The sequence below is a fragment of the Mus musculus genome, chromosome 1 (genome assembly GCF_000001635.26).
Source record: "Mus musculus strain C57BL/6J chromosome 1, GRCm38.p6 C57BL/6J".
Classification (NCBI taxonomy): Eukaryota; Metazoa; Chordata; class Mammalia; order Rodentia; family Muridae; genus Mus; species Mus musculus.
This window is the reverse complement of record NC_000067.6, coordinates 62,265,519-62,278,152: the sequence shown is the minus strand read 5'-3', so window position 1 is coordinate 62,278,152 and position 12,634 is coordinate 62,265,519. Positions and strand designations below refer to the sequence as shown.

The window sequence follows — 12,634 nt, the reverse complement described above, 5'->3', positions numbered from 1 at the left end:
GAGAAATTGTCAGAATTAAAGGAAACCTTCATCTTTTGTTGCTAGCATATCATCACCACCTCCATCATCAACATCCCATGAGAAATCCCTCTACATCTGTGGTTCTCAACTTTCCTAATGCTGCAACCATTTAACACCATTCCTCAGCTTCTAGTGAATGCCAACTGTAAAACCCTTTTCATTGCTACTTTATAACTGTAATTTTGCTACTGTTATGAATCATAATGTGAATATCTGATACACAGGATATCTGATATGCAACCCTCACTAAGGGGTCATATCCTACAAGCTAAGTACCCCTGCTCTAAATGAATGCTGAATACATATGGAAGCTGAGTTTTTATATGAGAGATGAGTGCCTGAAGAAAATCATATTTAAGGTTACTTTTCAAAAACACACATATAGAAAACTGGTAGAGGGTACATTCTTGGAACATGAACATTCGTAAACTTAGCCACATGTTTTTCTCTAATGATGCTCTGTACTTCCTCCCAACTATCTTTAATGTTTTATAGGATTCACTTGTTTGCTGTAACACATCACTATATAATTACAGGTGTATTTTTTACCCTCCTCACTTAGGTCATGTTTGCTGTACAGCTATCAAATCTCTTCTTTGCCTTAATCTTTAATTGGTTCGTGCCTTATAGCTCAAACTGGATCAAACTGAATCAGGTATAATCAAGTTGATTTGATTTTTGCATTCCACTTAGATTCCACAGATTTCCAACAATAAACTATATGATATATGATTGTTTAGAAGGTGTCAAGATATAAGAACAATGATAATTGGAGTGGTGATATATTAAAAACAAATCCTTATCTCTCTTATTGTACTTTAGCACTATGCTTCATATAGAACAAAGCTTGCTGGTACTACATCCATCTGCTGCCTGAGGTAAAGTTGTCATGCGGACCTGCCAGCTATGAAATTCTGCCAATTTTGAAGTTTTTGAAAATCTGTGGGGTTATTATTTCAAGTTGTGTAGAGTAGTTCTTCATAAATATTTATTCCACATTAGATAAAAGCCAACATTTTTATTATAGCAATAAGCGAAGATGATATTCTCAGTTAAGAGTGACAGTAACTTTTGATTAACATCAAGAAGTGATTTTTTTTTGAAAGCTAAAATTAAAATAAGATTGGAATTTGTAGAAATAGCCAGAAAGCTTATTATTTGCTCATTTTCACAAATACAATTTATAAAAATTCTTAATAAACCACAACGTGTTTTTGTTCATAGTGTCTAACTACTTGGGCTCTTTATTAGGAAGAAAGGGAAAAGAAGCTTAAGAGTATGAACCTAAGAGAAGTTCTCGGCTGCAGACATTAAAAAATCTAGAGAAGGAGAAAAAGAAAAAAATCATAATCTTGCCCTGTCTTGGAACATGACAAAATTAACGAGGCATCAAGACCACTTCCTGCTCTAAAGGTAATTGGCACACAAACACAGCAATGGGGAGAATTCTTTGTTTCAGCATTGGAGGAATGCCAACCACCCAGAGCCCTCTGTAGAGTCGCAGGCCTAAGTCAAATGGATATTTTTCTACAAAATGAAGCACCCCCAGAGATAGGGCACTACTTCAGTGTTTGGTATCTTATTAACTTTATGTATTTGCAAATAATATGTGTTGATGATGCTGAGGGAAGGGAGGTTACTAGCAAAAGAAGGGAAGGCTTGGGATTGGTCCACAAAGGTGCCTCATCATGACAGACTAAGACGTAGGTGGCTTCTCAGAGAAGAGCATGGGAGCTCACCCCTGAGGAAGAAGAGAAATAATGCAGTTACCTCTGGCACAGCCCCTTCTAGGGACAGGCAGCGTTACCCATGTCTATTTTAATTTTTTACCCTGAGAAATGACCACATCTTTCTTTGATGTTCTCTGTCCCCCTGTTTTCATTTAAAATTCATGTAGGAAAAATTTCCAAACGTTGTTAGCTTTCCTTTTCAACATTTTTGTTTCTTGAAAGTATTCAGCTAGCATCTAGGTTTAAGACTTTGGGTTTTATGATGATTTGGGAACCTTTCTTCTCTCAAACATTTTTGAGTCAGCATGCATTATGCCATCATGCCCAAAGCCAAGCGATAATTCATCTTTGTGGAAGACAGAGACATCTCATGTATTAATTAGAAAGCCTTTCACTGGCTGCTGCACAGAAATGGGATCCAAATGCAGCCAGTGATTTCCAGGAAGAGAAAGCCAGTGGCCCAGACTTTCTTACCTGATCTGCGATCCGCCAGCGACTGAACTTTGCCTTCATCTGGCACTGAGAAGAAAGAAAAGAGACAAGGATTAGACCTGCCTGTAAATCCGACATTTTAAAACAATACATTAATATAGATTTACAACAAATTAAATCTTTTATTGGCAAAGACTTGAGATTTGTTTTCTTCCAGCCTATCCTGAGGTGCCTCAATTTTATCCACAGACATTTTATAGTCAACTATGAAGAGCTATGTTTATTAGGCCTCCTATGAATGTAATGCTTATCAAAAAATGTCATTACTTGTAGTTCTTTTAACTGGGCTCTTTCTTTGATGTCTGTAAGAGAAGAATTAAATTCAATGTCCTAGGGACATATAATAGATAATAAAGCTCCTTGAGCATTAAAGCAATAAATATATACATATTCAAGACTCAAGAACCAGACTTCTATATCTGGTCAAAATAGAGAAAAAAGGAAAGATTTATATTTTCCTAATAAAGAGAGGACAAAATTTGTAATAATAGCATTCAACAAAGTAGACATTAGGTCACAAAGGACAGACTTATAAGGATGGAAAACAAATATAGTCAACACTATGATAGCCCCAGCTTTCAGTCTAGACAGCTTCCTGGAGATGGTGTAGAAAGATGATACAAGACAGAATCCAGTGATGTCCTTGCATATGGAGTTTAGAGAGCATGGAACCAACTTACAATTTTTTTGACATCATCAGAGACATTATCCTCCCCCCATATCCCTAAGACATAGAAAACCAATGATGAATAGAAAGAAAAGATTCAAAGTTTGCACAGAGATGAAACCAATGCCCAATCCCAGCAGCTGAAATGGCAAGCAGACAGTTCACTTAAAAATGTTGATGGCTCATGCATCAATAGTGTGGAAGAATTAGGTCAAAATTTACACAGCTGTCAAGCAACAGAAAAAAAAAAAACCAACCTCTGAAAAGGCTCATTAGTAAAGCTTTAATACATAGAAATAAACCATATGCATGGCCTAATAGTTGAATTTTAAAATGTTTGTTCATAAAATTTTCCCTTAAAGACAGGTTAGGACTTGGTGACATCACAGGTAAATTTTATCAAACATTTAAATAAATAATATGGATTCTACAAAAGCCCTACTAGAAAATACAGAAAGGATTCCCACTGTGCTACAGAGGGTTATTGTTAAACTGATATTAATATCAGATGATATATGAAAGCCCTTATCAGTATGCCCCATGAACACATTCTTTTTTTTTAATTAGGTATTTATTTCATTTACATTTCCAATGCTATCCTAAAAGTCCCCCACATGCTCCCCAACCCAGGGCCAAAAAGTGGGAGTGGGTGAGTAGGGGAGTGGGGGGGAGGGTATGGGGGACTTTGGGATAGCATTGGAAATGTAAATGAGGAAAATACCTAATAAAAATATTTTTAAAAATTAAAATATATAATTATATATTATCATATAATATGCAATGCTATATACCTGTAATATTTATTTATGATTGCATATATAATATATTATTTAAAACTTAAACTATATAAGATATATTTTTACAATTGTGGTGGCTTGGCTCAAGGAGTGGCATTGTTGGGGGAAGTGTGTCACTGGGGGTGGAGGGTGGACTTTGAGACCCTCCTCTTAGCTGCCTTAGTCTGCTCCTGTCTTCCTTCGGATGAAGATGTAGAACTTTCAGTACCATGTCTGCCCGGACACTGCAATACTTCTTCCTATGGTGATACTGGTCTTAACCTCGGAACATGTAAGCCATCCCCAATTAAATATTGCCCCTTATAAGAGTTGCCTTGGTCATGGTGTCTGTTCACAGCAGAAAAATCCCAAACTAAAACAATAATTAAATTTATAATTTAGCATGCTGGAAATTTAAAATTCAAATGTATTCAACCTAAATTATTTATCCTGACTTAACATAAAAGAAGCCATGTTGAGAGTTAGGAGCCTGGCTTGGAAACTTAATTTCCATTGTATAAAAGTTTCAGGTGTATTTCCATCAGTAACCTAAAAGTCATTTTACCTTTGTGAGATTCAGCTCACTATGAAGTGCGTGCCCAATAGTTTGTGGTGAAAATGCAAGTGAGTTCATGTCCAGGGAAGTGCATGTTAAATGCTTGGAAGACCACTCGATAGCCGCAAAGTAAACCTTAGCCATGGTCACAGAAAGGTGGAAATATGACTGGTGGTAACTGAACAAGTGTGGCTCAACTACCCCCGTTACCATGAAAATGACTAACCACTCGTTAACTCCTGTTTTGTCCATGCTAAGAACAGGGGGACAAGCAGCACACAGAAAATTATGGAAGATTTAAAAAAAATGAAAAATTACTCAGCCCAGATCTAGGTAAGACTTTGATAAGCAAGGATGTGAGAGTTGTGCCAGGTAAGACTTGGTGGCGATGGCGTTGATGACTGTACTTCCTTAGGACTATACAGAGATATAGAAAGAGTAACTGAGAACAGGGCATCTGGAGTTTTGATGGGCTATCTGAATGGTGCACTCCAGATGCAGCGGATATGACTCGTTTTGCTTTTGGAAAAGGTACACTGAAAATACAGTTGAGCGAAGGGTTGCTTCTGCCTAGTTTGTCTTTTTGGTTATTTTATCCAAATATTGCAAATTTCTTAGTCACATTAGGTTTTACAAGGAACTTTTAAACTTCTTTGGCTGAATAATGTCTATTATCCCCAGTGGGAATACTTATTACCTCAATTGACAAGTTGGAATTCTTTAGAACACTGAAATAAACTATTTTTAAAAACACTGTGGAAAAATCCAAATGGATGACAGGCACAAAAATTAGGGGTCTTTCTCCAAATATTCTCTGACACAGATGCCTATCTTTAGGATCAACGACAAATGAACAAACATAATGGAAAAGAGAGGGTGCGGCAATGACTTAATTAATAGAACACATTTTATTTAAAAGGTTAAATTTGGAACAATCATCTTTTCTGCACATGCTTGGTGCTGGGAAGCAATTTAAATAACAGTGGCAAATGAGAAAATGAGGTAAAATTACACACACCACCAATTTTTTAAATGGCAAGTATTATAATTAATACCCAACTTCCTTTATAACCCACATCACCTTAGAGTGACTATTAGTTATCTCCCGGGACTGGAGCTTAAGTGTAGTTGTTCAATTGCATTATATTGAGATAGTGCAGGGACTGAAATGGTAGCAACATGATTCACAACAGGTCTAAACTTTTAAATGAAAGGCTTGTATAAGAAACTGAAAATTAAGTTGGCCTCATGCATGGAAGGTCTTCTATTCCAAGACAGCAAAGAAGACAAAGTGTCATGGAACAGAGTTCTGATGGAGAAGACCCTGTGGTTTTACATTCTGGTTCCAATGGAAGGTTGCTTTACATTTCTTTCTTCATAAAGTTCTGGAGTTCATTGTGTTGGATTCCTTAACCTTCAATTTTACACAAGGACTGCAACTATTTGCTCTTGGGTATATTCAAGGAATATTCTAGCAATTGAAGTGATGTGAACGAAATGTTGAGTCCTTTTGAAGAAGTAATTCAAAGACATTTTCACTACCACCACTGTTCTCACTGTAGCCTTATTAAAAGCCAGGGGAGATTATGAAGTTGCCTTTTTTGAGATTTCTCTGGCTTTCTTTAGCTAATGAGATTTCTATACTAACCTGTTTCCTGACACTCAACACAAGATCGATGGACACTATTTGGCTTGTTTGCCACAGGTGCTTAATAAAGAGGACACTATTTGCTTTGGATGTTTGCTGATTTCCTGCTGATTTCCTCAGACTTGCATGGAATTCAGCAGCCATGATGGTCTGTGTTTCTAATTCTTTCAAAGTCTTTGAAGTCTAAGTCTATGGAGAGTGCGCAACCACCAAGAACACACATTTTAAGAACGCACAAACACACAGCATCTTTCTTTTCACTTAATTTCCACCAGGTTCATTGTTAGAATCCAGAGAAGGAAAACATGGAGGGGGAAAAAATTATGATCAAGATGGCATTCTCCAAACTTGTTAGCAGCAAACATTAAAGTGCACATAATATGCATGCATGTTGGCTCCCAGTAGGGTGCATTTTTATTAATACAGTGCTTGCTTAAAGTGTTTTATTCTTTTGTCAAGCCTTCTTACACACTTCAAATGCCTTCTCACTGGGGGAAAACAATCCCCTTGCTTATTGATAGCATTTGACACGCATTCTATAACATAAGTGACTATTAGGGACTTCACTTGCTTAATAAAAATTTGCAGAACAGTGGCAGATTTGGTGAGTTAATGGGCCCCATATGCTCTTCTTAGCTGACAGGATATGGTGTATTGCTAACACACACAAATCTCTTCAGATAAAAATTGCCATCAGCTACACTTATTCTTTTTGAGAATGCCAACAGCATGTCTTGAATGGAAGTATGCAAATGTGTTCAGATTCCCACTCCTTCGTAGGGAGATAATTTGAGGCAAAAGAGACACTCTAAAATATGATGTTGTGCTTGCTTTTTATACAGATAGCCTGGTTTCACTTACTTTTTTATCTTAATATCTTTAACATAATTGAGACAACAGTCCTGAAGCTGTTGTCTGCCATAATGAAGATATTTCTTCAAATGAGGCTATAAATACTACTCTTTATATCATTTTCTAGAGTAGCAAGTAATTCCTTTGTGGTTAATAAATTTGTTTCCAAGAGTTGTCCCACCAGAACTTAAAATTGATGTAATTGCCAATATTAGGAATCAATTTTCCTCTCCTTTAGCAGATCAATTTCTGTGCCAGTGATGGATTTCCAGAATTTCTAAGGAATGTAAACCTGATTCTAGTTGTAAATTAAGTTCCCTTCTCAGTAACCATGAACTATTACTGCCTTAATTTATAGTGTTTTCTTATGTCAGTGACTATTTGGCATATCGTTTCTCTGAACAGACTTTCTTGAGTTTTCAGCACTTTGGATTTTTAATGTGTTGAAAAGTTACTCCATGTTCTGAAACACACACACACACACACACACGCACACTTATATATACACATATACATGCACATAGATATAATACATGCAAATATACACATACACACATGTACATATACACATACACACATGCACATATACACATACATGCACATTCATTCATATACATGCACATATATACCCACCTAAACACATACACACAAACTAAAACAAGGTTTTTGCTAAAAAGATTGTAGAGCCAGCACAAGATGTTTATGGTCATCACACTGTCTCTTAGAAGCCTACCAAAACAGAGAGCTCCAATTTGGATACATTCCTGCTCAGAGAATAAGTTAATCAAGTTTGGTAGACCAAATTTTTCTTTCAATGTCATGCTATATTGTTACTCCACGGTGACACAGGATAAAAACAAAGACTCATGTCCCTCAGTCATATCAGACTCCCCATATGTTCTTAACTCTTCAGTGAGATCTTCAAAATGTTTTTCTCCCTCTATAAACTTTAAAAATCTTAAAACATACGATAAAAAACTTAATTTTCATATTTTCCTGTTATTGTTTTTAACTCACTAAAAATATTGAAAATTTTTTTCTTTTAAATTCAGTAGTTTTGAATTGATTCAATACATACTAGCTTTCTCAAAATAATCAGAAGATGATACTTGTGACCCACTACAGAAATCCAAATGTGCTGTACCGTAAACCGTGTGTAAGAAGGAGGAAGGTGTGCTTTGGGAACCACGGGGAGCCAGAAAGACACAGGACTCATAAAGCCAGTGCAGGCTTCTATGGGTGGACACTGGATCTAAGGAGGTCACATATGAACCTGGTCACGCTGGTCACCTTTACTCACAGTGCAGGGAGCAGACAGCACCGAGAGGAGGAGGCGCTCCAGCCTGAAGCTCGCCCTGGCTTGGATTGTGATGCCAATACAGGTGAAGGTGTGAACTAATTACTGAGCTGGGTTTTTTTTTTATTGTTGTATTTTTTTTTAAATAATGAATTTGTAGGTAAAATGTAAATCATTCTTCATAGGATGCAACTGGATGAAAAACACAAACTCATTGTCATAGAACTTCTGGTTACAACCGTGATTCAGACCTTACTGCCACTCTTGCCTGCCTGTATACTCCAGCAAGTCCCAAAGATATTTCCAACGGTCCGGCAACTTGATGCATCAATATGAAGTACAAATAGTATCTGCTCTTGGACCCATATTATAGCAAAATTCATCCCTCCTTACCCTGATGAATATGCTTTAAACACTATGTCTATTTCTTCATGCTAAGTTTGGAGACAAAATCATGATTGGCAATTACCCTACCATTACTTGTGTATCTAATTCACACTAAACTATAAATACCTTTAATAGGCAAGATGTCCTGTTTTTCCATTACCAAGAATCAGGCCTAGCATCTTATATGTACTCATGAACATTTAATTAGTGGGGAAAATACTTGTAATAATAAAGAAAGGACAACATTTTGGATTTGTCCATTCATCAAAGGGTTGTAAATTAATGAATGAAGCAGTGGTATATTCTCTCTCTCTCTCTCTCTCTCTCTCTCTCTCTCTCTCTCTCTCTCTCTCTCTCTCTCTCTCTCCACACACACACACACACACACACACACACACACACACACCATAATGCAGATACATTCTGTGAAATTCTTATGGCACAATCTGCAGACAAACTTCTGGCAAGGAAGGATGGGAGAAGATGATTGGAATCTAATTCTGGTATGGATTGCACTAGGCCAAAACAGGATAGAACTGTTCAGAATAAACATAAATTCTTACATCCCCTGTAGTGAATGGAAGAATTATAGAAAAGTGAATGATTGGTAAGCTGGTCACACTCTTGTCTTTCTCCAGAGCTGAGTCTGATGTGACTGGTCCCTGGGGCACTGGCTCCTATATTTGGCTTATTGGCACTAATCACGCTTGTTTGTCACAGGATATGACACTTGAAATAGCAGTTCTCTCTGCTTATAGAAAATAGCACACTATACTTCCAACACACTATATTTCTAAAACTCTGAAGACTTGGTACAATAAGCTTTCCTTTCAATATGCAAATGTCAGAATTTTCCCAAGCTGTGCAGAATAAATAAATGCTTCTCTGTTACAGGATATCCAGAAACACACAACAAAAACAGTAGGCTTAAAATTTGCTTTTATTAAATATGGGAAAAGTAAAAAATTATGGCACATGTGTAGCAATAAAGTACAGCAAAAGCCTATGTATCAACTATGTTACTATTTTTTGATAGGTGTTAATTATTATTTTATGGTAGCTGTCATTTTTTACTTTTTTATATTTGAGATTATAATATAATTACATTTCTTCCTTTCCTCCCCCCTCCCCAAGTTTTCCTACAAGCACCTCCTTGTTTTTTCAAATGTACAGTCTCTCTCTCTCTCTCTCTCTCTCCCTCTCCCCCCTCTTTCTCTCTCCCTCTCTTTCTTCCTCTCCCTTTCTGTATTATTTATTAATCATTATTTCACGCACCCTGGAATCCTGGAATATGTGTTTTGTTTTGAAGCTTCATAGTTGTTCTCTAGGCCTTTATACCTTAGTCAGAGTTAAGCACAATATTGAACTTTGCATTTTTGTGATTCTTTTGCTTATAGTTACATCATATGTTTGAGTTTATATTGTTAGATAATGTTAACTTTTTTCCTGAGGTCACTGGTAAAATTGGATTTTTTTATTTTATTAGCCTGTTTCTAGGTGACTTATATTGAAAGATGAACATTGCATTCCTTGGGTAACCCCAGTTAGTAATGATATGCCATTTTTTAGACATAGTGTTGACTATAATTTTTCAAACATGTAAAAGGATTCTGTGGTAACTCATGAAGGCTGTGAGCCTATTGCATTCTTTTTGTTTATTTATTTTTTACAGTTGTCTGTATATTATATTTGTATCATAGAGAAGCTGGCTTCAGGAATTGAGCTGAGAAAGTATCCCTTCTTTTTTACTTCTCTGGAGTTTCTTCAGAATTGCTATCATCCTGTCAAGCATTTGACTTCACAGAAAGCCATCAGGCCTGGAGTTCCTTCAGAGAAACCACTCCACCATAATTACATTTCTTTAAGAGCTACAGAGATACTCAGACTCTTGATTTCTTCTTGTAAATGCCTGATAGTTTGACTCTTTCACGAAATTTATCTATCACATTTTAGTTGCCAAAATTATTGCTCATAAGATTGGTTTAATATCTGTTCAATATGAATAAAATGCACAGTGACCTCTCCTCCATCCTCAGAAAAATCATGTCTTTATTTTGCCCTCACCAATTATGTCAATGGATTATCATTTTATTGTTCTTATCAAATGTTTTCATTCTATCTGGCATCATTTCTTTACACCTGAGAAGTTCAGCTTCAATATTTCATATAAGAAACTTGGTGGATCCCAACCAACCATTGGACTGAGCCTGGGGAAGAGATAGAAGAAAGACTGAAGGAGCTGAAGGGGATTGCAACCCCATAGGAAGAACAACAATATCAACTAACTGGACCCCTAGGAGCGCCTAGGGACTGAAACACCAACCAAAGAGTATACATGGAGGGATCCATGCTCCAGATATATATGTAGCAGAGGATGGCCTTATCTGACATCAATGGGAGAGGAGGCCCTTGGTCCTTTGGAGGCTTGATGCCCCAACATATATGGGTGCTAGAGCAGTGAGGCAGGATAGGGTGAGTGGCTGGAGGAGCACCCTCTTAGAGGCAAAGAGGAGGCGGAATGCATAAGGGGGCTTACAGAGGAGAAACTGGGAAGGGGGACAACATTTGCAGTGTAAACAAATAAAATGATTAATAAAAAATAATAAAATCATGTGAGTGAAGAGAAAGGAAGAAAGAAAGAAAGACAGAAAGAGAGAGAGAGAGAGAGAGAGAGAGAGAGAGAGAGAGAGAGAGAGAGAGAGAGAAACTTGTGGTGATGAATCCTTTCAGCTTTTGTATTTCTAGAAAATTGCTTGCTTGGCCCTTGTTTGTGGATGGTAGTTTCTGTGGGTGAAGAATGCTAGCTTGGTAAAAGGCTGGTTTTCTCGTAGCAGTTTTGGTGATCTTAGCATGCTGCTTTACCTTCCTTCCCATGTCTGCTTTCCCTGTGAAACCTGCCAGTCTGCTGCTCTCATGCTTGCTCTCCATGCAGCATGTTGACTGCTCCATCTGCACCTTAGATTCTCTGGTGTGAGCGGCTGGGCTACAGTGGGCCTTGCTATCACTTTCTTATTTATTTGTTTATGCATGGCATGTGCCTTCTTATTGAGATTTTCGGTTTCTAATTTTAATTCTACTTGGAAAAAAATTGTTCCTTGGGCTTTTTACATAGCCCTTTCTCTCTTTTTGCAGATTTAGCAATAGGCTCAATAAGTCACCTGCCATTGTTCTGTAGTCACTGGGCATGTTGGTGTCCTGTGGCATCTTGTTTCAGTTTTTAAGTCCTTTAATGTCTCCTCCTATTAACCTATCTTGTTTCCTGTAATGCTGAATATGAAGTTAGATCTAGCCAGTGGCATGGCAGAAGAGAAACTGAATTTATGAAAGTTACATATGTCTTATTTTTCAATATCTTCACAGATATATTTTCCATGTGTGTTTAATAGGTTGAATCTATGTTTTCTTAAAATTCATAAATGAATTCTCATAAATTTTAAAGGCTTTGTCTGCTGATTCTAATATTTATGTCAGCTGTGCATTTAATTGTTGATTTCCTCATTATGTTCATGTTTCTGTACTTCCTTGTATGTGCATTGATCTTTTGTGAATGCTGAATAGTATAAATTTTATATTGTTGGATGTTTGATAGTTTTATGATTTAAAAGATACCCACAGGACATAGTTGTGTTGCTTGGAGAGAACTGATCCTTCTGGCCTTTGCATTTAAGACCATTTTTAGCAGTGTCACAGCCGCATTAATGGAGGATGATGAGATCCTGCCATCCTCACAATGGCATCCTTACGCACACATGTCTGTGACTACATGGGCTTTGAGGACAGAAACCACCTCAAGTCTGTGTGAGCTCCCCACTCTGTTTTGGGGATCCTTTTGAGCTGACTTGATAGTTCCTTTTCATGCATCCTCTAACTACGACACTGTCCAATACTGGGGAGAGACTGCACATGTATCAGGACTTCCGTCTCTTCTCACCACTGTGGCATTCTGTTCTATGCTCCCCAGTGACCCTTCTTCTCTTAGATTCTCAGCTCCAGCTCCTTATCTCAACTACTAAAAGTCATGGTGAGAACAGGATAGTGGGCTATAGTGTGATATTTGTTGATTTAAATGAAATGCACTTTAAATTAATTTAATATACTTAATATACTAAAACACCACTGTCCTCATGAATTAAACCATCCTAACCCCCAGAGCTGGTGCCATAAAAGCCAGGTTAGCAATTACAATCTAAAGCCAAGCTCAGAGCATG

At 37.1% G+C, this 12,634-nt stretch overlaps 1 protein-coding gene across 4 annotated transcripts in view; it reads right to left on the bottom strand.

The window, feature by feature from the left end:
- Window positions 1–12,634, bottom strand: part of Pard3b (par-3 family cell polarity regulator beta) — a 1,003,618-nt gene that overhangs the window by 364,132 nt on the left and 626,852 nt on the right. For all 4 annotated transcript variants that reach the window (XM_011238602.3, XM_006496298.3, NM_001081050.2 and 1 more), the window contains one exon: window positions 2,226–2,270. In XM_011238602.3, the coding sequence (XP_011236904.1) occupies window positions 2,226–2,270 (45 nt within the window). The remainder of the gene's footprint in view (window positions 1–2,225; window positions 2,271–12,634) is intronic.